Source organism: Muntiacus reevesi, chromosome 3, assembly GCF_963930625.1.
Source record: "Muntiacus reevesi chromosome 3, mMunRee1.1, whole genome shotgun sequence".
NCBI classification, from domain to species: domain Eukaryota; kingdom Metazoa; phylum Chordata; class Mammalia; order Artiodactyla; family Cervidae; genus Muntiacus; species Muntiacus reevesi.
In genome coordinates, this window is record NC_089251.1 from 539,933 (window position 1) to 564,802 (window position 24,870).

Genomic DNA, 24,870 nt, shown 5'->3' on the forward strand with positions numbered 1-24,870 from the left:
GCGCTGTGGGAGGACGTTTCCAAACCCCCCGGGCAGAGCCAAAGCTGACGTATGGACACAGGGGAGACCGGACCCACCGCTGCCCCTTGCCCCGACCTCACACTTGAAATCAGAAAATAGACGAAGCAATGCCATTCAGAACAAGTGTACTTTTATCATGGATTAGAAGTCTGTTGGGCTGGGAGCCGGTGAACATGCCGCCCAGCCCTGCCCAGCCCTGCAGAGGCAGAGGCGGATCCCTGAGTCCAACGTGTAAACACCACAGCCCACCAGGAGCCCGAATCCCCATGAGGTCAGGACGCCCCGAGCCCCTGGGTCGGGCGTGTTCACAGGCTGTGACCCCGAGCTGGGCTGCACCGGGCCGTACCCTCAGCCCCTGTCCCTGATCACATCGCAGGCTCTGGGCCAAAGTGGCCTGGGTGACCAGACGCCCAGGACCCCGAGGAAGCCCTTGCGGGGCAGCAGGAGAGTGCTCAGGCTTCAGGAATGTAGTCATGATTTGATTTTCTAGGAGGAAGGAAGAAACTCGCTGAGTGGACAGGATCCCCAGAATCACACCGCCCATTTATTCCTACGTGTTCCAAACGGTGATCCAACAGGAACCAGGCGAGGAGCACAGAACCAGCGGCAGAGCACCGGATGCCCAGTGGCCACCCCGAGCAGCTACGAGGCCCCGAAACATCCTGGCCCTGTGGCCCGCCGGCCTCTGTCAGCAGCCCGGCCCGGAGCCCGTGCCGCCAGCTGGGGGGACACCACACCCCCAAGGTCAGGGCCCGGGTCTTGCCGACGGGCATCCTCGCGGACAGCACACGTCAGCCTCCTGGGCAGCGCCTACTCGAGAGCCGTCCCGCCCTAGGAGGGGGCCCAGATGGGCAGGGGGTGAGCCTCTGTGTTGAACACGTAGGTGTCCAGGCTCAGCAGGTCGGGGTCGTCGGAGAAGAGCAGATACAGGTATTTGAGCGTCTCCCCCAGAAAGAAGCTCTCCATCTTATCCCTGGGCTGGGGGTGGCGGGGGTCCTGGACGTTGCTGATGGAAGAATAGCCGCCCGAGGGGACCTGCTCGAGGGCCAAGGCCGCAGCATCACAACGCTGGCTCAGCCCTCTGGAGGCTGCCAGCCCGAGGCGCCGCCCCCTCCCCGCCCACCCCAGAACACACGGCCCCCCAGGGCAGGGTCTGGGGCGGGGAGGACACCAAAGCCAACGGGGGGAATGGCCACCCTGGAGGTCAGCCACGGTTCCCTTCAGTGATCAGATGCCAAGTGCCACCTCCAAAACCCGTGCAGGCCTCACAGAGGCCCCAAGGCCACCCGAGGGGTGTAGAGTCCCCCTCAGGGGCCACAGGGCGGAGGTCAAGTCTCAGCCCTGCCAGGGTGGGCAGCGGGCCCTGGGCATAGCAGGGGGTGCAGCTCGTTGTGGCCCCCGGCCTGGGGCGTAGCGGCCAGAGGTCACCCACCCGCTGAGTGGAAACACGCTGCCCAAGGGCACAGAAGACCCAGGAGCGACACGTTCTGTGTGCCGACAAAGCTGTCCCCAGACAGGACACACGGACGCCCCGCCCCCCGGCCTCACGGCAGGGCAGGGCCTCCCCGCAGCCCTGGGAGGGACACGAGGCCCGGGGACCCTCGGGGGCTCACCCGCGTGTAGGTGTTGAAGCTATGCAGGATCTCCCAGCCCCAGTCCTGGTACTTGCGGTCGCCCGTGAGGCGGTACAGGTAGAACAGGCTCTCCACGGTCTCGGGCCGCAGCAGGTTGTGTCTGTCGGCCGCCTGGGGAGGCACGTGGGCTCAGGCGGCGCCTCCCCGCACGCCCCTCTGGGCCCAGCCGTGGCCCAGCCCGGCTCACCTTGACCTGAACGTCCTTCACAGCCTTCGTGTGGTGCAGGTTGAAGTGTGCGATCTCGGGGCTCAGCCCCGTCTCCATCTGACGGTACATCTGGTAGCAGGTGTCCATGAGCGCCTGGGCCAGCTCCATGTGCTCAGCAGGCAGGCCGTGGTGGGCACCCAGAGCCAGTGTCCCCGGCAGGAAGCATACCAGGTGGTCCTGAAACCACGGGGCCAGCGCATCAGCGGGCCCAGCGCCGTCGGGCCTCACACAGGGCACGGAGCTGCAGGCCAAGCGCCTGGGGCCCCACACGGGCAGGGAGAAGCTTCTGGAAGGACCACCTCAAAGGTCGATGGAGCCCTGGCTGCAGGAGGGGGTGCAACTGGGAGTGGGGGTTCCCCAAGAGCATGGAAGTGGAGACTCGCTGCAGGGCAGGGGTCCTGGAGGAGGTGGGGGCTCTGGGGTGGGGGCCCTGGCACCCCACAGACCTCAGCCCCTCCTGCTGCTGTCACGGGACACCCACATTCACCCGGGACCGCTCACACTCCACGGCCAGGATCACGAGGTTCCCCGGGTCATCCCCACTCTCAGAGCCATCAGACATCAAGCACAGAGGCTGGGTCCCCAAGCTGCCTTGAGGCCGGATCGGGGCAATACGCTCCCACTCACCATCTTGGCGCTGAAGCGGCCGTGGTTGAGCTCCCCCACGAAGGTCAGCTTCCTGGGCTCAGACTTGGCGAGCAGGTGCTTCCTGATCCCGTCCACGGCCTCCAGGTAGTCTTCCAGCAGCCTGTGCAGACCAGCAGGGCCTGCGTGCTCTGGCCAGGTGGGCGCACAGCCCTCAGGTCCACAAACAGGGCGTCACCCCAAGCTGCGGTCCCCGTTCTGGGATCTACGAGGCCCGGCCCCGCCAGCCCCATGGGGGTCAGCCTCATGGGCTTCTGGGCCGCCCCCACTCCAGTGAGGCCAGTGCCTCCCAACCAGCCCCACGGGGCCACTGGAGACCAGCCTCTGCCAGCCTGATTCCCCCGGAGCCAGCTGCGGGCTCTCCTGTCAGTAACACTTCCTGGGCCACCGTCACCCCCAGGCTTGAGGCTGAGCGGACCCAGCACCCCACGGGGGGTTATCTCTGTTTTATAATTGGACAAGGAGCGACCACGCAGCTCTCTGGGAAAGGGTGCGCTTTCCATGTCAAAGCGCTGAGTTCAAGGATACCACATGCCCCAGCTAGAGACACCCTTCCCCGAGCCCCGGGGGCCACCCCGAAGGCAGAAAAGCAGGCCTCACTGGCTCTCCTTCTTCCCGCCCTGGATCCACTGCTTCAGCAGGTACTCGTAGTAGCTGTCGGCCCTGGCGCCCAGGGTGAACACGCCCAGGTGGGTGAAGCTGCCGCTGTTGGTGTTGATGAACATGGGCACGAGCCCATCCAGCTTCCCACGCAGGGCATGCACGCGCCTCGTCACCTCCTCTGCGGCCTCCTGGGGCAGATGGTGGGGGCGGTGAGCGGGTGGGCTGGGCAGAGGGGCTGTCCTCTGACACAGCGCCAGGATGCCCGACCGCGGGACTGAACCCGTCCTCAAGACACTTCCCAGCCCCAAACTGGGGGGACAGGTTCGGAGCAAGCGGCCTGCATGGTGTGAGCGTGTCCCAACGACAGGACAGCACAGGACCCCCAAGTCAGTGCCTGGCAGCCAGGGACCTGTTGGTGCCCTCCTACACAAAAGAGAGACGGCACACGGACTCACCACACGGAAGACACACGGCACTCGGACTCATAACACGGAAGACACAAGGCACACAGACTCAACGCAGAAGACACGTGGCACACAGACTCACAACACGTAAGACACAGGGCACTCGGACTGACAATACGGAAGACACGGCACACGGACTCACAACGCGGAAGACACACGGCACACAGACTCAACACGGAAGATACGTGGCACATGGACTCACAACACGGAACACACGGCACTTGGACTCACAACACAGAACACACGGCACTCGGACTCACAACACGGAAGACAAACGGCACACGGACACAGAACACAGGAAACACACGGCACTTGGACTCACGACGCAGAAGACATGGCACACACACACACAACGCAAAGACACTCGGCACACGGACACACACACACACACACACAGCAACATACCACTGATTAAAAAATCAAATCCAACTGGAGACACCGTCACACACCCACATGGACAGACAACTGAGAGCTGGATGGTGGCCCAAGGCACGTTTGGACAGGTGCGTCCAGCCTGGAGCCCTCCTGCCAACGTCCCCAGCAGCACACCGGCTGCTGCTTGGCAGTGACCAGCCCAGAATGAGTCCACCACGTCAGGGGTTCTCTAAGCTGAGAAAGGATGGACCCTGACCGGTCCCGCCCCCTTGAGACAGCAGGCTCACGGAGCACCCAGACTGCAGCCAGGGCATGAGAGGGCGGAGCCTGCGAAGCGCCAGGAAGCTCCGGACAGCCTGTCCACTGCCCAGGGCGGTGGGGTAACGAACGGGGTGTCGGTGAACAGTGCTGGGGTTGCTCAGGTGGAGGGAACAGTTCTAGAGGGTGACGACGGCCAGACACGTGAGCACAGACAGCCACAGTCACAGCAGAGGGCGGGACCTCTCAACACAAACATCTCAACAAAAAAGATGGGGATGAGCGGAGAGAACAGGGAAACCTGAATGGATGCCGACACGCAGACAGACCCGCCACAGGAGGGGCCCCGGGGAGGAAGGTGCAGACGCTGCTGGAGACACGGAGACAGCCAGACAGACACACAGGCCCGAACGGCGCCACATGCACGGGCAGCACCGCGGGACAGGGGCCGTGTTTGAACGGCACTCCACTGTCCCCAGGAAAGCATGCGGGGCCCAGTCAGGACGCCACGATGGGACAACCACGTCACCTACACTGACCTGACTACAAAGCCCAGAGCTCCAACACACCCCGTGGCACTCAGCCACAACAGAGCAGGCAGGCCTCGCCACTGCAGGAGGGCCCTGGACAACGGCAAGTGGACTCCAGGCCACGCCGAGCGCGGCAGGACAAGCCGTCAGCTGTCGGGGCCCCGAGGACACGGGACTGCACGGGGGCGGGCCAGGCAGGGGACTCAGCCTCCAGTCAGGACGTCTCCCGTCTGCACCTCTGGTATCACCAGAAAACGCGATTCTCCAGGAGAACGTGGGACAAGAACCAAAACCGACATGACTCTCATGGACCAGGACCCATGACCACACAGACCTGCACATGCCTCCATGAGCCAGAGATGGCCCCGCAGAAAACCCGCACCAGCCAGAAGCAGAGCCCCTCCATACCTGAAATTTCTTATCCCCCGTGAGACGAGAGAGCTCTCGGAACTCCAGCTGAATGCTCGTCACCTCAGCCACCGTGCTATCAGAGGTCCATCGGGGTGGGTGGGCAACTCCGGTGCCGATGTTTACATCGGAGTACGGAATCTTAGAGGGTGTTCGGAAGGCAGGCATTAACCGATTTCCAAAATCCTCCTGATACACAACACAGCGATCAGTCAACGATTCCTGCTGCTCAGAGGCCTTGTCTCCATGACACGGTAGTAAACCCAACACCCACTATCATGTAATTCAGTGGACAGACCCAAGTGTGCTGGCTTCACCTGACCTTAACCCTGCCAGCTACAAAACCCGAGCTGGACTCAGTCAGTTCAGAATGACCTCACGGGCAGGCAGCAGGCTGGTACAACGCTGCTTCAGCCACCCACGTGCTCAGAAGCAGACTCAAGAGCGGGAGGAGGCAGAACTGGAAACAAACACCTGCCGCAGCCCAATCCCACGAGAAAATCACTGAGCGCTGAGCACTTGAGACCCCAGCCCCCCCCGGGACACGAGCAGCCCTGAGGCCGGACACTCACAGCCTTCGTCAGGAAGAGGACGTCCCCAGACAGGTGGAATGCGCTCAGCAGCCCCCCCAGGATCCGGATTGTGCTCTCAAACAGGTTGACGTCCACATCTTTCTGAAACAATAACCTCTTGGACACCCAATTCCTGGCTTCTTGAAATTCTACCACGGGGAACAGCAGAGGTACAGGAACAAATTAACAGTCCAGCATCTGCCTGACCGCTCCCTCTGGGGCTCTGCACATCCCCTGCAGGGTGTCGGCACCACCTCCTCATGAAGAGGGGGCGCCCAGGAGTCCTCCAACCGCACAGAGAACACGGGGCCAGCGGGCAGTGGGGAAGGCCGTGCAGCGTGAGCCAAGCGCTCGGCGTCAAAGCCACACGACCGAGGGGCACGAGACAGTGAGTGGTGGAGGCTGCAGTGCGAGTGGAGGACGGACGGGGCCGCGCGCGCCAGCTCAGAAACATCTGGGGCACGTCGCCCGTCTCACCCTGTCTGCAGCGACAAGGACTGAGAGGGAGACTCAGGGCGCTGCCGGCCGCTGCGGCGGCGCACGTGCCACCTCCCTCCACAGGGCCCCCCGACCGCAACAGAAACACGGGCTGCACACCCCCCTGCACTCCGCCCTCCGCCACACTCGGCGCTCTGCAGGAGGCACAGGGCGCACGGACGTGTGAGGACAGAGAACTGCCCGCGGCCAGCACAGCCACGCTGGCAGCCAGGACAGGGGGAAGCGCAGCCCAGCAGGACGCGGCGTGTGGTCTCCTCCCAGATCAGGCTCACTCGGGCCCGAGGGTCACGCGTGGCAAGCTTGAGCCCACCGCAGGGACGAGCAGGTACCTTTCTTTAGCCCCAGAATCCACATGGTGTCCAGGGCGTCGATCAGCGTGAGGCCGAGGCCAAACCACTCGCTGAAGGACCTGGTCAGGGGCTTCAGCTCGTCGTGGCCCCAGGCAAACTTGCGGTATCCAGCCCATGCGTGGAGGAAGGCATCCACCACGGCCTTCTGGCGCTCGTTCTGGGAGGCTGGGAGGAGGAACGCAGGGCATGGGCACCCAGACAGAGCTGCCCTGTGGCCCCACAGCGAGTGAGGCTGCCGCGGGGGCACCTTAGGCCGCAATGAAGGCCCATGCGGAAACTGCACCCGGCCCAGGCTCGTCAGCCTCCACCAAGTCCCGGCAGGGACCACCCTCCAGGAAACAGCGAAGGAGCAGAAGCAGAGGAACCAGTAAGCCTGGGTGTGCAGTCTGGTTTGTGGACATCAATCGTGCCAGGCGCTGGTGACCCAGACAAGAAAACCTTGTCTGAACAATGCAGAAGTTCCTTAAAACACTAGTAATAGAGCTACCATATGACCCAGTACCTACTCCTGGCTATACATCCGGAGAAAAACATGACTGAAAGGATACAATCACCCCAATGTTTACTGCAACACTGTTTACAGTAGCCAAAACATGGAAGCAACCTAAATGTCCGTCAACAGAGAAATAAAGAAAATGTGTTGCATGCATACAACAGAATAATACTCAGCCACTCAAAAGAATGAAGTAATGGCATTTGCAGCAATGTGGATGGACTTAAAAATTATCATAGTGAATGAAGTAACTGAGACAAAGAAGTATCCTATGACATCCCTTATATATAGAAGCTAAGAAAAGCGATACAAATAAACTTACTTGCAAAACAGAAAGGGACCCACAGGCTGAGAATGAACCTTCCTTCTGGAGAAGGAAAACGGGGAGGAGACAGGAGTTTGGGACAGACGCCTGTCACGCTCTACTCTAAATGGGTCAACAAGGGTCTGCGTCACAGCACACGGAGCCCTGCTCAGCGCTACACGGCCGTCTACATGGGAGAAGAGTTTGCCGGAGAGCGGATACACGTGTATGTACGGCTGAGTCCTTTCCCTGTTCATCTGAGACTCTGACAACACTTAATCATCTACGCTGCTGCTAAGTTGCTTCAGTCGTGTCCAACTCTGTGCGAACCCATAGATGGCAGCCCAACAGGCGCCCCCATCCCTGAGATTCTCCAGGCAAGAACACTGGAGTGGGTTGCCACTGCCGCAACCCATTAATCATCTATACTAGAATACAAAATAAAAGCAAAAATAGCTGCAGCAATGGACCCTGAAAGACGCCAGGAGCCAGAAGCCGTCACCAAAGCTAAAGAGACGCCTGACCCACAGGAGCCAGGTCCACCTGGCTGTCTGAGGCTGAGCAGACTTTAGACAGACGGCAGGAGCTGCAGCGCCACCCCCACTCTCGAGTGTGTCCTTCACCGGGACCCTCGGAACCAACGCCAGCTGAGGCCCGGAGGGGGCAGGCAGAGCCTACCTGGGTTGGCCTGAATCCTCACTGCCTTCGGGGAAGGCCTGGGGGGAAGCTCCACCCTCTTGCCAGGAGGTTCCGTGCCCTGCGGTGGCTTGGTCCCTGCGCCCCTCCAGCTGCAGGGAGAGAAACGAGAATGCTCAGAGCAGGGACAGAGGTGTGGATGCCCCAGGCTGCACCGAGCTCAGGCTCAGACGCGAACGCCTCCCGGGGGCCGAGAGTGGACGAGCCAGCAGACGCCCTGCTCCACGAGGGTGCGAGAGTGAAACAAGGAGAACACTTGCTAGCACTTTCTCTTGTAAAAAAAACACCAGGAAACACTGGTTCCCACATTCAGACCATCTCTAAACTCCCGGTACCTGAGGCCGTCTCTCTGCGCCTCTGCTCCCCAGCCAGCCTCTCCCACCACCTCTGCCCTCCGCTGGGCCTGGGCCTGCCTCCTCTCCTGGGCGTCTCCATCGGGCGCTCTCATCTGCAGGTTGGGGGGTCCGCGTCGGAAATGCCTTTGGGGCTTCTGGACAGAGACAAGGGTCACTTGTGCGATGATTCCATCCCGCTTCTAGGACGCTGCCCCTCCCCAGTCAGACCTGGAACCACACAGGGAGCGCTGTGGACTGGCTGAGCAGCTGCAGTTTCCTAGGTGAAATGATTTCCATTTCTCCTACGATGCGCAGCTTCGGGAGGAGCCCCTTTCTCAGCAGCTCCTGGCTCTGACTACCTGACGGAGGCTCTGCCAGTAGGCGAGTGTAGCCCTGGAGGGTCGGTTAGCTCCTGGCCAGAGCGTGTCTGGGAGTCAGACCCTAAGGGTGGCAGGGCAGGGTTGAGCCACCCCATCCCCGTCGATGGAGCCACAGAGGACACTGCCCAGGCCTGCGCCCGGGACTCCCACCTCAGCCTCGGAAGGCTGCGGCAGAGGCGGCCGGTCAGTGACAAAGCGCTGTGGGAGGGCGCACTCGTCCTGGCTCCAGTCGCCCAACACGGGCTGTGACAGCAACTCCTCCAGCTCACAAGGACACAGACTCGTGAATGGAAAAGCCTCTGGCTGCAGCACCCACGGACACCTTGGAGGAGGATCCGTGAAGATACCCCCCTTCCAAGACTCAAACCCCACCGAGCCGGGCCCCCGGGTCACAAGAGCAGGAGCGGCCAAAACACAACTTCACAGATGAAGCAGGTCTCGGGGACGAGTGCCGGCATCGGACCCAGAGAGGAGGTGCCAGTGGCCTCAGGATGCGCAGGGGCCCCGAGACTCGCTCCACAGGAGACGTGGATGTTCACGCCTTCATTTCCAGGCCCCTCCTGGACACCAGAGTCCAGGTCGTGGAGGCTGACCTGTGGAAACCTGTCTCTTGGTGGGAAGACAGCCACGTTCTGTGTCACGGACCGTGAAGTCAATACACAAGAGAGTGGCCACAGAAGTGACCGAAGGAACGCGCTTGGCTCTAAAGGGAGAAACCGCTCTCTCACACACAGGCCTTCCAGAGAGACGGGGTGAGAGCAGCCTCCTGTCCCTCCCAGGCACGCTGTGGGGCGTGAGGCCGGCATCAGTCCCAGAGCCTCTCCCTGGGGGCGCCTGGGCCCACTTGGACACCCCAGCCCGGGGGAGTGTGTCCCCGTATGGAGCATCCTAGGCTCTCAAAGGCCGGCTCCCTTGGGCGGGGGCCTTGGCCCGGCTCTGGCTGACCCCATCACCCTCTAGGTTCCACGTGCTCCCCCACCCATGCCTCCCACCCTGGACGGCTCCGGGCCCCCAGGACGAGGCCTCACCCCTGCCCCACCCTTTGTGGACGGCAGGCAACATGCACTTGCCAACTCCCAGTCCTCCCTGCTGACCCCACTGTGATGCTGAGGCACCAGCACCTCCATCTGGGCAGGTCCAGAGTGGAGCCCCCGCCTGACTGCCCCCAGCCAGCAGCTCCCAGAGAAAAGGCTCGGTCTGTCTCACCTGCTAAGGACCCGGAGCGCCACACGGGCAGAGGACGGAAGACAGGATGGCCCTCCTCCTCTCCCCACGTCTCCTCCGTCCCACCAGCCCAGAGCAAGTAGGTTCAGGTTAAAACCTCAGACACAGGGCAGGAAGCAGAACTCTTCCCAGTCCCTCTCAAACAGCCCACGCCGTGCTGAAGCGCTTCTGGCCTGGACCCCAGTTACGACTCCACGTTGAGTTAACTCCAAGTACCTGAGGCGACAGCCCCGCCACGGTCTCTGGGTTCTCAGCTGCTTTCCGAGGAGCTGGCAAGACGGGAGGATTTGCTGGTTTCACCTGCCATGCTGCCGCCGACCTGCTGTCCACAGCTAAACAGGAGAGTCTATTTTATCTCAAATACGCCTCAAGGCCCAGAGGAGAGCCAAAGGGCGCTGGAAACCGCACCTACACAGCCAGCACTCCTGGAAAGGGACAGGCTGGGACCTCCGAAAAGGGCAGGTCAAGGAATTCCAGAGTGGTCACAGGGAAGCACACCCTGCCCATAGCTCCTGGCAGCTCCTGTCTTTATCCCCACCCACAACCCAAACACTTGACTTTTATTTTTTCCACTTCAAGGAGGGCCCACGCTGGCACACAGGCCATTCGCAGGAGCAAGCCGCGGGGGCTCTGCCGCTTTCCTCCTCCAAGAAGCAACGAGCAGAACCCAGGAGGGAGCTGCCCCGCCTCCCGGCACCTGCGCTTGCTTCCCAGCGCTGCAGTCCACGCCCGGAAGTGCCTGCAGCGCAGTGCGTGCAGACTCCGCATGTACCCTCGGACCTGGATCTCGGTGTGAGACGGCTGGGACGCCACCCCGCTTCTCACAGCAGTCTGGGAAACAGTCACACACCGCAGATTAACAGCCACCTTATAGCGGGGGACTGGGAACATTCTAGGCTTCTCCTTATCTCGCTTCCTGCCAATGCATTGAAGTCTACACCTCCCGCCGCTGCCAGATCGCTGTGCCACCCCTTAGTCAGCCCTCAGGACCCCCGAGGATCACGCAGCTGGTACCTGTCCACTCATCGGCCACGTGGACATAGGACAAGAACCCGAAGAGCATCAGGACCACCAGCAGGAAGAGGACCACCGTCCGCTGTAACCTCGACAGCTGCTTCCATTTCTGAGGGACAGACAATGACTTTTTTACTGAAAGGGGCACAAGGAGCAATTCTCTCCCGCCGTTTCAGACTCCGGGAGGACGAGGAGCAATTCCCGAGGTCCAGCGTGGGGCTCTGCTGCTTCCAAACTGGGGATGTTTCCTCCAAGCGGGGGCCGCAGGCTGGAGCGGTACTGCAGCCGACACCCCGCACCGGCTTCGTGGGTGCTCTTGGCTAGTAGCGTCCCACTCCATTGGAACCCCATGGACTGTAGCCCGCCAGGCGCCTGCGTCCATGGGATTTCCCGGCGAGCACCCTGGAGTGGGGAGCCACCTCCTCCTCCAGGGGGTCTCCCCGACCCAGGGATCGAACCCGCGTCTCCTCTCGACAGGCTGGTTCTTTACCGCCGAGCCACCTGTGAAGCCCCATTGGTCAGAGCTGGAGAAAGGAACCCCCCGCAGAGACCGTCTGTGCCCACAGTGGACGGCGGAGAGGGACCCGCAGCCCTCCTCGCCTGGGCCCCACGAAGCCGGCCGCGCTCGCGCCCGGACCCCAGACCCCGGGCCGGGGAAGCGCCGACCCGGCCGCCCGGCCCGCCCCTCACCCGCCAGCACGAGCGACGCCTCAGGCCCTGGCCGCCGTCGTAGCTCCGGCCGGGGCTCAGCGTCACCGAGATGAAGTCCCGACGCGCCGGCGCCGGCGGCGGGTACATGACGGCCGCGGGGGCCTGAAAGGCCTCGCCCTCCGGCGGCGTCAGGAAGCCCAGCTTCGAGCCGGGCTGAAAGACCAGTCGCTCTGAGTCCGCTGTCCGGCCATAGCGGCGCCGTCAACTCCCCGCCTATCGCGCCGCGCCGCCAATGCGCCGCTGCCGCGCCTCCGGAGCCCCACTGCGCCTGCGTCCGTCGCCGCGGCTCCGCTGAAGGCAAGCTCGGGTCCTACGCCGCTTGCGTCGGCCCGTGCGCGGTGACGTCACGCCCACACGGCCGCGCCTGCGCGCAGCTCACTGCCATGGCTTCCCGGCGCTGCGACAGGCTTCCTGAGGGGTTCAGCACCGCTGAGCCGCCCTGTGCCCTCGCGCGGTCCCCCGGGGCCTGTGGGCATCGAGGATCAGCCAGGGCTTCTCACGGCAGTGCTGACCGCGGGCAGGTGTCCCCCTGCTCCACGGCGTCAGCCGGGAGCCCCTGAGCTGCGGACCCCAGGGCTGGACGGACCCTGCCCAACCCCGCCGGGTGGATGTGACCCAGCTGATGCCTGGGTGGGCAGGAAGACGCGGGGCCCGCTGCGGAGTTAGAGGCCCGGGGATCTTCATCCATCGGACCTGTCAGCCGTAAAAGTAGCCAGCTGCTTGATCAGCAAAATGAGTTTGTTCGGGCATGGCGAAGAGTTTGCAGTTAAGAACGTGCAACTGTAGCAAATAATCGCTATGTCGAGACCAGGAGAGGAATATTACTTTTGTTGGTGTTTTCCAAGATCTGGCGGCCTAAGTATCGATGCTGAGTTTGATCAAATGCAGCTTTTCATGGAGACTTTACCCTGTAAAACCGAAGTGTTTTAACAAATTGGTGATGGCTTCCTGTGAAGAGGTTTGAGAAGGGCAGAGTAGTAAGTCGTCCCAGTGCTGTCATAGCATGGAGCCTGTAGGAAAGCTTTTATCGTCCAAATCAGCCTTTAAGGCTTGTGAAAGGAAGGAATTTCAGTGAAACCTCGGGGCATTCGTGTCCAGATGCGTTGTTGTCCTTCCCAAGTGGAATCTAAGCGGTCTTGGCTAGCCTTATCAGCTGGCATGCAGGCGCACCTCGTCTTATCACACTTTGCTTTATTGCACTTTCTGCATACTGTCTTTCAAATTGAAGGTTTGTGGCAACCCTGCATTGAGCAAGTTTATGGGCACCATTTCTCCAACAGCATTTGCTCACTTCCGGTCTCTGTGTCACATTTGGTAATTCTTGCAACTTTTCAGACACTTTTGTCACTATTACAGGTTATGGTGATCTGTGGTCATTGATTTTTCATGTTACTCTCAAAATGTTATAACTTGTTAATGGTGAGCAGTTTTTTGCAATAAAGTATTTTTTAATGAAGCACATACATTGGTTTTTTAGACACAATGCCTTTGCATGTTTAATAAACTACAGAAGAGTATAAACAACTTTTATATGCGCTGGTACCAAAAGGTTCATTTGACTTGCTTTGTTGTGAGTCCTTGTTTTCAATGGTCCTGAATGAGACCCACAGTGTTCCTGTGCTAAAGAACGCACAACATAACTACAGTGAAAATTGCTTTCAGCAGGAGTGAGTGCTTGCAGAGGGTGGGGGTTAAAAACAGGCTGTTGAGGGGCAGCAGCGTTGATTATGGCCTGCAGGTCCTGGACAGACCTCCACCCTCAGCCCCTGGGCTTCCTCACGAATTCCGCTTAGCAGTGTTACAGGCACTATGCCCTGAGCCCTGGAACCTTGTCACGGGCTTCAAACCTGGAGGGGCTTCTCTACTTAGGGTGTTGGTTCGTTCTGGGGAGAGGATTTGAGGGACTTAAATTTGAGTCTTGACGGGAAGAGCACTTTGGCTTTTGTCAATATCAGGTGGAGATGTTGCCCATAAGGAGGGTGGTAGCTGATTCAATAGGAACAAATGGTCAATGTCTCCAGAAACAGCTCTAGGACTGAGAAAAAGCAAAGCAAAGGCAGTGAACAGTCGGTTTACGTTGTTGGCTATTTTGATTGTTACTGTGAATTCCTAGAATTACTTCCCCTTTTGGAAGAAAGAAATATTTCCTAGGATGTCTTGGCCTAATGAATGGAGGTGGAAGAATTGAGGAGAGGGAGTGGTGGGTATCTTGGGGAGCCTAAGCAAAAAGAAACAGGTTCAGAGACAGGTTGAGGTTCATCAGGGACCACCACCATTTGGACCACTTTAGTTTTCCAAGACAGGGGCTACTTTACCACAGTTGAGCTGAGTGTGGTAAGAGATTCATTCCCAAACTGGAAACTTGTTTCTCTGAGCTGATGATGAGCAAGGTTTGGAAAGAGCCTCATCTTTAGGGGCTAGGAGGGCGCTGGAAAGGCTGGCTGGAACCTGAAGGCACTTGAAGTACTTAAGCTTGTCACAGTCTCTTTCCAGTGTCCTGGCTTTTTGCAACACTAGCAGAAACTAAAAGGGTTTTGTTTAGGGACCATTATTCACTGGAGTTGAAGGTTAAGGATTTGAGAGGTCTCGCTTGGTTGAATAATGTAGGCTAAATTAGCTAAATCTGGAGTAGACATGGTTTCCTGTTTGATCCCAGTCCTTTGAACTAAAAGGGAAGGATCTCCTTTCAGCCAGTTAATGAACACAGAGCTAAAGGCTGCCTCAGTGAATCTGTTTTGAAACCAAACTCAGGTCCACTTGCCCACACGCTATAGTCAGTCTCCTGATACCAAGATCAGCCTGCGGGCTCTCGTTTCCGCAGGGCCAGCAGGCTGCAGCCCCTGGACAGACGCAGACCTGGGACACCCAGCGCGGCTCCCACCACACTCGCTGGTCAGACAGCGCACCCGCCAGGCCGGGCTGGATCACAGCACCTTGTGTTTACTGGAAAGCCCGGCATTCTGGGAATACTGAGCTTGTCCATCTTTCAAAACTCAGTTGCTTCAATTAGCAGCTGTCTGGGTGAGAGACGATGGGGGCACGTGGCTCCTAAGGGAGCAGGACGGAGGTGCTTGTAGCCATGGGACCCTGTGGCCCACAGGGTGCCTCAGCCAGGAGAGAGGACTCAGCACGACCAGGGTCTCCTGGTCAAGGCGTTCGCACATCGCAGCAGGACAGACATGGCAGGAGACGGCGAGGTGTACCTGGGACCGCTCTGCGCTGAGCGAAACCTCACGTGAAGGTGTAATTATTTGAAAATAAAAAGGTTTTGTGAAAGCAAGCTGTTTTAATAGTTTACCCAACAAACTCAGGGTAAAGAGGTTGCCCCGTCGTGGCAGTGAGGAGCCCCTGGGCCAGGCGGGACCCTCAGCCTCCTCCTTGGGGACCCTCAGCCTCCTCCTTGGGGACCCTCTGCCCCAGGCCCTCTGCTCGCCTGGGGAGCAGCTGGGGGAAGGCAAGTAAGGCACAAGTTAGGACTGATGGCAGAGCCTGGATGGATGGAGGCGCAGTCATCCTCCCGGCCCTGGGCCTGGCCCTGGCCCTGCCGTCACACCCGGGGTGGGAGGCGTGGACGAGCCACCCGTCCACTCCAGGCCCCTGGAAGGGTCGCTGCCACTGAAGCTCTGGGGACAGCACCCTTCCTGGGGGAGATGGCCGCACCTGGGCTGGAGGAGCGGGGAGGGGCGGGGCGGGCCGGGCCTGGCCGAGCTGCGGCCGCACTTAGGACGCTCTTCACAGGAGGAGGGGGCAGGTGCCCCCTGCTCTCCAGGCGGGAAGCAGGCAGGGCCCGAGACCACAGCCAGCCGGCTTCTCCCTGCCTTGAGCAGGTCGGGGGTGTGCAGTGAGGGGCTGTGCCCACCCCTTCCTGGGGGGCCGTGGGGGGAAGGAGTGTGAGCACTGAGTTGTCAGAAGCTCCCTACAGGTATGGGGCGACAGCGAGGTGGGGCACCCTCCATGGGTCCCACTGTTTTATGGGTGCTGAGGCCTTGGACGGAACTTGAGAGAACCCTGCCAGGCATGCAGGCCAAGCTTTCCAGAGAGCCAGCTCCGGACCAGCTGTGGGCCTCAGCCGGGCAGGGAAGGCGGGCCAGGTTGTGACCCACAGGCTCAGCTGTCCCTCCCAACATGGAGCCCTGCAGGCGCTGCCATCCCCCCATCTCTGCAGAAAAGCGCAGCATGGCTGCTGCTGCTCCCGCCAGGCGGGTGTGCAGGGGCCCAGGAGCCCCCTCAGCTGACAGGCCCGTGCGCCTCTCAGCACCTTCTGCACCCGCCTTGGCCCCACCCCAGTCCCCTCAGTCCCTCTGCCTCCAGCCTGGACGCCACAGCAGGAGTGAAGCCAGAGCGCCCAAGGGGCCCCGCAGGCCTGGGGTCACCTGGCTCCCGGGGACAGGGTGGCGGGAGGCCTCCCACCCCGGTGGAGGAGGCCCGCTCCCTTCTGGGCTCTCCAGTCTGTAGCCAGAATCACAAAGCAGCTCTCCTGCCCAGAGCCCAGGCGGGGCTGCGTCCTGAGCCTTGGGCCCCGGGGTTGGCAGGGGTCAGGGCTGCAGCTCCCTGGCCGTAGCCTCATCCAGGATGAGCGGGGGCCGGAACTCACGACCTCGCAGGTACTCCTCCAGCCCCTGGAGACAAGCAGGTTGTGATGACCGAATCCCACGTCCTGGTCCACCAGGCGAGGCCCCAGGTCGGCCCGGAGCCAGCGGGAGGCAGGGCCAGAGGGGCTTCTGGGAGCAAGGGCTGGATGCCACCTGGGTCCCCGGGCCCACGCGGCCCTCCCACAGGGCCGGCCAGAACTGCCCACAGGAGGCAGGGCGGCTGTCCTCCCACTGAACGGCTCCCACTGGCTCAAACCCCAAGCCCAGATGGACCTGTTCTGCCTTCCCAACCCTTCCAGGCTTGACAGCCCGCTGCACCCCAGGTCTCGGACAGTCCTCTGCCACTGAGGGACCGCTGACCCTGCCAGTCGACCGTGGCAGAGCTGTGACTTCCCAGCCAAGCGCCCAGCTCACCCTGCCCCGTCCGACCCCGCTGACCCAACCCCAGGGGAGCCCCTGCTGGCTGGCCGGCTGTTACCTCTCCAGCGTATGACACCAAGGGTGAGATCTCACAGATGGCCGGAGGCTCTGCGCTGCCAGGCAGGCTGGGGGGTACACGTGTCAGCATCAGCTCAGGGTCCGGTCCCAGCCCCCTCCCTGGCCCCACCCACCAGGGAGCTGGCCAGTCCCTGCCCACCCGCAACCCTCCTCCAGGCAACCTCCTCTTCCTCTAAACACTCGGCCCCAGGCACCGCCCCAGAGCAACAGGCCCTGACTTGGTCTGGAAAACCCTCCTTGCCCCCTGCAGGCATCTCACAGCCTGAATAGCCAGACTCAGCAGATGGCTGTGGGCATTAGGGTGGAATCTAAGTTCCTGTTCTTTCCCCACCCTGGAAAGTGGCCTGCCTGCTGCTTTCTGGGTGCCCCGCCTGGGAAGGTGCAGCCCTCACGTCCCCGGGGCCCTGAGCAGACCTTGAGGGCCGGGCACACAGCCACCTGCTTTCAGCGTGGTGCCAGGGCAGCAGCTCCCACCCCAGCTCAGCAGCCATGCCAGCAGGGCCCTGGGGTGAGGCTTGGGCTGTGACACCCTGACACCACTGTCCGGGCCACAGTCCTCAGCCCACACTCACCTGGGCTGCTCAGGGAGCCGGGCCCCATGCACGTCCAGGAAGCGGGCGCCCGCCTGCAGGGCCCACCGGCAGTGCTGGGCGAGTAGGGCCCGCCGGGACGTGGAGGGGCTGTCCCTGTCGGCCGAGTCGGCGTTCTTGAGGGGGGAGAACTCCTCCTCCCGCAGCACTTGGAAGGCCACGAAGTTCCTGGGGGGCGGAGGAGACAGCTGCAGACCGGACGTGCTGGCCCAGATGGCCTGGGCCCTAGCAGCTGAAAGCCAGGCCGGAGTGACACAGACTACGTGGGGTCTGTTCTCTGGGCCCCCGGGCACGCATGAGTCTTTATTCCAAGACCCTGGAGCTATCTTTGGTCCTATCTTCCCTTCCCTTCCCACCAGCCTGACCCCCAGAACCTGGGACCCCAGTTGGGGGCCACCTACCCTGGGAGCTCCAGCTATTTCCCCTGGAAACAACTTCAGGGCCCCAGGCCAGGGCAGAGGAGGGCTCATGAGGAAGCACAGGTGTCCCCCCAAGTCCACAACCCCGAGGGTCCGACTGCCCTAGATGTGCCCTCTGCTCCCGCCCCAGGGACTGCTTCCTCTGGGCTTCTTACACCAAAACCCGCCTGCAGCCCCCCAGCCCCCCTGTGAGGGGCATCTCCATCTCCCTGTCTGTTGGGCCTCAGAACCACAAGTCGGGCGCAGGGGGCTGGAACAAACACAGCCTCCGCACTGACTTGGCAAACGGGAGCACGTCAAACACGAACTTCTCCATCTTGATCCCGTTCGGCTGGAGCGGTTTTACCGGGTTCCCGTGTTCGTCCACGTAGGGCACCTTCTTCACAGCCACGTGTGGCTGCAGCAGGTGCTCGAGTTCCCTGGGGACGTGAGGCCCACAGGGGGTAAGGCGCGGTTCAGACAGGACGCCCCGGGGCCCCAGCCTGCCTCCCGCGTGCCTGGCCAGGCGGGGCACCTGGACAGACAGACACAGTGGACACAGGGTGCTGAGGGCCCAGCTGAGCCCTGTCTCTGCAGAGCCAGAGAGTCGGCCACCACCAGCCTCACCCCTACCCAGGCACAGAGGCAGCGGCGAGCCCCGGGGTGGGGGTGGGCGGCACCCGCCGGCACAGCCTCTCTGCAGGAGGGCCAGGCCCACGCGGCTGCACTGGCTGCCGAGCTCTCTGCCTCCAGCTTGTTTAAACTCAAGAGCCCTCTGCACTGCCACCCACAGCAGCTCAGGTCTGCCCCCAGGCCCTGCAGCCAGGCTGGCCGGGAAGCCAGCTGCCACGCACACCTGGTGACCATCCGCAGGAAGTCTCGGGTGAAGAAGTGGTTGCAGATGTTGCCCGCGTTGTACAGAAGACCCCCACCTGGCGCGCGCAGCTGCGCCACCTCGGGGCTGATCTCGCTGTACTCCACCACCTGGGGGACGCCGTCCACCTGGCACACCACGCCCACCGGCTCCTCAGGGTACGCCTTCTCCACCACCTGCAGCCGCGACAGGATGGACAGATGCCTGGCTGGGCCGCTAAACTGACTGACCGGGGCGGGACCGGGCAGGGAGGGCGGGGCCGGAGGAGGCGGGGCCGGGCGGAGGGCGGGGCCGGGCGGAGGGCGGGGCCGGGCGGAGGGCGGGGCCGGAGGAGGCAGGGCAGGGCGGGGCGCGCGCCGGCTCACCTTGGCTCCACAGTCGGCGCCCCGCAGCACGCAGAAGCCTATGAAGACCGGGTCGGCCAGCCGCACCAGGATGTTGTCCACACAGTACACGTGCACGAACTCCACTCCGCGCCGCTCCATGTCCTCTAGGATCTGGTGGTCCTCCAGCGCGCTGTACAGGCCCCCGTTGCCATCTGCCAACGGAGAAGAAAGGGCCTTGCAAGGGCTCCGGCCGGGCCCCAGCTGACGGTGTGCTAGAGACAGCGGAGGCCCCTCGGGGCTAGACCTTGCGCCTAAGGACGCGCTCTATCGCTACCCAAGCAGCCCTGTGACTGTTCTACGTGACAGATGGGAATCAAGGCCCAGAGAAGGGAAGCCACTTGCTCAGGACTACACAGCCTCTGGGAAGCATATTCTGGCCTCTGTCCCAGGCCTCTTGACCCCGAGCTAGCTCCCCATTCTCGGCCAGGCAGACCCTTCCTGCCTCAGAGACGGGGGCGTACCTGGCGCCATGGCGACCTTGTCTTTCCTCTCCAGGATGGCCCTGCCATCGAAGGTCACAGCAGGCAGCATGCGCTGTTCAAACATGATCACGTTGTTGGGATCCAAGTGGAAAAAGTCATGCTCCTTGAAGAATTTGGCCGTGGGCCCCAGCGTGAACTCACTGGTCATGATGTACCTGCAAGGGAGGTGAGGCTGAGCCAGCCTTGCGGAGGGCCTGGTCCCCCTGGCAGATGGGGCTGGCAGGCCTCCCTCTGGGTGGGGGCTGGGCTCCGTCTGGGGCTATGCTGGGGTTCAAGTCCCGGTGTGGAGCAGGACTGGGGCTACACAAGGTGGGGGACGGGGAATCACTCTGGGGCCCTGGGAGTGCAGGCGGGCGCACACCAGGGCACGGTGCAGCGGGTCCCGTGGCGCTCGCTGGCCAGCTGCTCCACCCGCCGGATCCGTTCCGCCTGCAGCTGGTACAGGGTCTTCTGGCTGGGCAGCCCCACCTGATACATGCCCTTGGGGTAGGTCACCCCCAGGCGGGTGCCCTGCCCACCGGCCAGCAGCAGCACGGCCACCTTGTTCAGGGCGATCTGATGGAGACCTGGAGGCAGGGGGCACCATGAGGGGTTCCCGAAACCCAGCACGCAACCACCGCTTCATTTTAGCGCAAACCAAACCAGCCTGGGACTGCGAGCCACAGCGCACAACTTTCCAGATGACACTCTGACCTGGGCCGGGGCCGCACCCGCCCCTAACCCTACCCCCGCCCTGCCGAGGTTCTGGCCACGCCCTCCTGAGTCCTTCAGGGGAAGCACCCCGCGGGCCTGTTCGGGACCCGGGGCCGACTCCCCTCCAAGCGCAACAGCCTCAGCTACCAGCCCAGAGGCAAGGAGCACAGCTCGCCAACGCCGCTGTGAAAAGGAGCCTGTGCAAGCGTCCAGGGGTCCCCTGCTGTTAGTTAGCGGCAGCTGGCCATCCAGGGGCGCCCAGCACGAAGCACAGCCCCCGGGAATTCGGACTGGGGGCGGCGGCCCCAGAACCAGCTCGAGCCGGTACGCGCGCGAGGGCAGGCGCTATCACTAAGAAGGCAAACTGAGCTCCAATCTCCGCTTCCCCGCTCGGCCCGCTCCGTGGGCGTGGCCCCTTCCGGCCGCCCGCGGCACCCGCCGCCCGGACCCCCACCGCCTACCTTCCTCCTCCCAGAGCCGTCGGGTCTGCGGGTCACCCTCGCTCGCGCTGCCCACGCGCTCAGGAGGCAGGGGCTGCAGCCGCGCAGCCAGGTCGGGCGGCGGGCCCGGGGGGCGCGCGCAGGCGGCAGCCGCGCGCTGGCAGTGCTGGCGCAGCGCCTCGGGCTCCAGGGCCTCGAGTTGGGCCAGCAGCGCGGCGCGGGGCTCCGGCGCCAGCTCGGCGCAGAAGCGCAGGAGGTGCTGCTGGCCGGCGCGCTGCAACCGGGCGCGCAGGTCCGCCTCCGAGGCCATGTTGCCGCCACCGCCCCCGCCGGCCGCGCTGGCGCTTGTGACCCGCGCTCTCCGGCCGGTGTCACGGGACCCGGCGGGCGGCCCCGACTTCAGCCGGGCGGGCCCGGGGCGCCCCGCCTTGACCCCGCCCCGGCCCGGTCCGGTCGGGTCGCAGACCCCGGCCCACGCCGCCTCTCTTCCGCCCCCGCCCCGCCCCTCCCGGCCACTATTCAGCCCAGGAGGCCGCCCCGAGCCCCGCCCCGCCCGTGCTGGCGCTGGAGGGCGGGCTTCACTTTTAGTTCACCTCCTAGCCCACAGCCCCCAGGGGAGGCTAGGGTCCGTCCCTGCCAGTGGCCGTGTTTGCGTCTACCAGGACATCTGGCGCCAGGGACCACAGCTCGGGGGCTCAGGGCCGGCAGACTGAGGGCTGGGCGGGGGCGGACGGAGCCAGATCACCAGCAGGGCCCCCAGAAGGCCAACCTTCCCGCCAGCGGGCCCCCTCCTTCTCATTCCTCCATTGCCGTGTGACCGGAAGCACGCAGGGGCTGCCCCTCGCACTGCCTTTTCACTTTAACCACCAGGTTTTAAACCTCTTGCTGTTTACAGCCTCCTTGGTGAAAAATATGAAAGAGTAGCTTCAGGCACTAGAGGACAAAATTTTCTTTTAGAAACTAGTTTCGTTAAGTGTAAAAGTCATAGGTACCTATGGTTAAAAGAAGTTAAAATGGTGCTTTAGGACCTGAAATGAAAAGATCTCTGGGACTTCCCTGGTGGTCCAGAGGCTAAGACTCTGATCTCCTGATGCAGGGAAGCTGAGTTCAATCCCTGGGCAGGGAACTAAGATCCCACACGCTCCAACTAAAGATCCCAGATTGCTGTTCAATCATCAGTCGTGTCTGTCAGTGACCCCACGGACTGCAGCACACCAGCCTCCTCTCCTCCACTGTCTCCTGGAGTTTGCTCAAATTCATGTCCACTGAGTCCATGATACTATCTAACCATCTCATCCTCTGACACCATATTCTCCTCCTGCCCGCCATCTTTCCCAGCATCAGGGTCTTTTCCAATGAACTGGCCAAAGTATTGGAGATTCAGCTTCAGCGTCAGTCCTTCCAATGAACATCCAGGGTTGATTTCCTTTAGGATGGACTGTTTTGATCCCCTTGCAGTCAAAGGGACTCTCAACAGTCTTCTCCAACACCACAGTTCAAAAGCATTATTTTTTTCTGCTCTCAGCCTTCTTTATGGTTCAATTCTCACATCCATTCATGACCATTACAGCTTTGACTGTATGAACCTTTGTCAGCAAAGTGATGTCTCTGCTTTTTAATACACTGTCTAGGTTTGTCATAGCTTTCCTCCCAAGGAGCAAGCATCTTTTAATTTCATGACTGCAGTCACCATCCCCAATGCTTTTGGAGCCCAAGAAAAGAAAATATGTCACTGCTTCCACTTTTCCCCTTCTATCTGCCACGAAGTGATGGGACTAGATGCCATAATCTTAGCTGTTGTTTCTGTTGTTTTTTAATGTTGAGTTTCATGCCGGCTTTTTCACTCTTTCACCTTCATCAAGAGACTAGTTTCTCTTCACTTTCCGCCATTAGCATGGTATCATCCGCATATCTGAGGTTGCTGATTTCTCCTGGCAACCTTGATTCCAGCTTGTGATTCATCCAGTCCAGCACTTCCCATGATGTACTCTGCTGCTGGGGTCCAGCCTCGGCAGGATCCAGGGGGTACCCTCAGGATGAACGGCGTCGGCGAGGGAGAGAAGACACGTGAGACCAGCCTTGATAGGGCCAAGTCTGCGAGGGAGAGAGAGAGAGAAAGAGAGAGAGAGAGAAATGACCAGACGGGGGTGCAGAGAGTCTGAAAGAGTCTGGCAATGCTTTATTTTTTACCATAGCTTTTATACCCTAAGTTAGTACATTTCTAAGGGGAAGATAGTTTAACATTACGTCAGCTTGTCCTTCACGAAACCAGGGTGTTTTCTGCATACTTCTTTGTTTATGAGGGTCTTGTACATTATCTTCTGGGCTTGGGGCCTATTAACATTTTTGCAGGTCAGGTGAATGTAAACCTATTTTCTGTTTCTATGGTGACCTTAACTGAAAGGTAACAGTGTCATAGGGAAATAGTACAGAGTAGAATTATATTCTTGTTAATACAAAAATTAATCTTTCTGCAAAGGTTGTCAGTTGCATTTCTCTAAGAAGTTTACCCCATACTGACTCTGCGACTTTGGTGAGGCAGCCTCTGCCTAGCACTCCTGGCTGACAATTAACAACCATCTCATTGTTACCACACTAGGGCTAAGTCCTTATTTCTCTAGATCTTAAACTATATTAACAATGGTTTTTATAACAAAACCTTAGCACATTAAAGGCAAAAATACAGCAAGCAAAACACAGCAAGCAAATCACAACCCAATAACCACCTATAGAATAATTTTCTTATGTTTTCTAATAGGACTCCTTTACCCCTTAAAAAGGCTCTATATCTATTAGTGCTTTTGTATAATCAGGTTCTTTATGCTATTTTATGATTAGGATATTATAAGCAATCATGCATATTAGTACCAAACGCGTAAATGTATTTGGCTAACAAACTACCAGCAAAGGAGTTTAAATTAAAGCACTCCTTTCACCCTGAATAATCTCATAAAATACCACCACCTGGGAAACTTATTGATTAAAGTTCTAAATTGATTCTTATTTGGGAAGAGATCGGGGAAGGCCTTCCTGCCTGTGTCAGAGAAATTAGGGAGTAGTCCATTGAGGCAGGCATCAGAAAGACAGATGTCATCTTTAAGGTGAGAGCCGAGGGCAGCTTTTCGAAATCCCTGAAAACCTGATCTGCCTTGCCTGCCAGGCTTTCTCCTTATGACCTTGTCATGGGTGGGATCTCGTGAGCTGGCCTTTTCGAAAACCCCTGAAAACCTGATTCGCCTTGCCCGTCAGGTTTTCTCCCCTATGGCCTTTTTAGGGGTAGGTCTCGTGTGTTGGCTCCCGGCACTCTGCATTTAAGTTAAATAAGCAGGGTGACGATATATAGCCTTGCTGTACTCCTTTCCCAATTTTGAACCAGTAAGTTGTTCTATGTCTGGTTCTAACTGTTGCTTCTTCTTCCTTTTCTTTTATTTAAATAATTTTACTCATTTGCTTTTGGGTATGCTGGGTCTTTATTGCTGCATGGGCTTTTCTCTAGTTTCAGAGAGCGGGGTCCACTTTCCAGTTGCGGTGCATGAGTTTCTCACTGTGGCGGCTTTTCTTGCGGGCACAGGCTTTAGGGTGCTCGGGCTTCAGTAGCTGCAGCTTCCAGGCTCTAGAGCACAGGCTCAGTAGTTGTGGTGCACAAACTGAGTAGTTCTGCAGCATGTGGGATCTTCACAGAGCAGGGATGGAACTGGAGTCTCCTGTATCGGCAGCCTGATTCTTTACCACTGAGCCATCAAGGAAGCCCTAACTGTTGCTTCTTGACCTGCATACAGGTTTCTGAGGATACAAGTAAGGTGTTCTGGTATGCCCATCTCTTTAAGAATGGTCCACAATTTGTTGTGATCCACACAAAGGCTTTAGCATAGTCAATAAAACACAAGTAGATTTTTTTCTGGAATTCACTTGCTTTCTCCATGATTAAATGAATGCTGGTAATTTGATTTCTGGTTCCTCTGCCTCTTGGAAATCCAGCTTGTACATCTGGAAATTCTCCATTCACATACTGCTGAAATCTAGTTTGAAGGATTTTACCTTGCTGGCATGTGAGATGAGTGCAATTGTGTGGTAGTTTGAGCATTCTTTGGCATTGCCCTTCTTTGAGACTGGAATAAACACTTAACCTTTTCCAGTCCTGGGGCCACTGCTGAGTTTTCCAAATTTGCTGACGTATTGAGTGCAGCACTCTAA

The 24,870-nt window shown here is 60.0% G+C and overlaps 2 protein-coding genes across 4 annotated transcripts; both read right to left on the bottom strand.

Moving 5' to 3' along the window:
• Positions 1–134: 134 nt before the first annotated feature.
• On the bottom strand, positions 135–11,968 carry LOC136163597 (endoplasmic reticulum mannosyl-oligosaccharide 1,2-alpha-mannosidase-like). Of its 2 annotated transcripts, none has more exons than XM_065928018.1 (13): positions 11,703–11,968; positions 11,013–11,121; positions 10,215–10,330; positions 8,395–8,549; positions 8,042–8,151; positions 6,546–6,731; positions 5,719–5,816; positions 5,147–5,335; positions 3,109–3,299; positions 2,491–2,611; positions 1,843–2,040; positions 1,635–1,766; positions 135–1,056 (listed from the first exon to the last, which is right to left on the bottom strand). In XM_065928018.1, the coding sequence occupies exons 1-13, from the start codon at positions 11,808–11,810 to the stop codon at positions 853–855; spliced, it is 1,917 nt and encodes a 638-aa protein (XP_065784090.1). In that variant the 5' UTR covers positions 11,811–11,968; the 3' UTR covers positions 135–852. The 2 variants fall into 2 exon arrangements, with proteins under 2 accessions (XP_065784090.1, XP_065784089.1); XM_065928017.1 differs by having other exon boundaries at positions 5,719–5,867.
• A 3,021-nt stretch (positions 11,969–14,989) lies between these two features.
• On the bottom strand, positions 14,990–21,437 carry UAP1L1 (UDP-N-acetylglucosamine pyrophosphorylase 1 like 1). Of its 2 annotated transcripts, none has more exons than XM_065928020.1 (9): positions 20,698–21,437; positions 19,905–20,109; positions 19,523–19,698; positions 19,041–19,213; positions 18,658–18,851; positions 18,131–18,241; positions 17,386–17,571; positions 16,794–16,860; positions 14,990–16,342 (listed from the first exon to the last, which is right to left on the bottom strand). In XM_065928020.1, exons 1-9 carry the CDS (start codon positions 20,984–20,986, stop codon positions 16,259–16,261), a joined length of 1,485 nt encoding a protein of 494 aa, XP_065784092.1. In that variant the 5' UTR covers positions 20,987–21,437; the 3' UTR covers positions 14,990–16,258. The 2 variants fall into 2 exon arrangements, with proteins under 2 accessions (XP_065784092.1, XP_065784091.1); XM_065928019.1 differs by having other exon boundaries at positions 18,101–18,241; positions 20,698–21,434.
• Between the last annotated feature and the right edge of the window lie 3,433 nt (positions 21,438–24,870).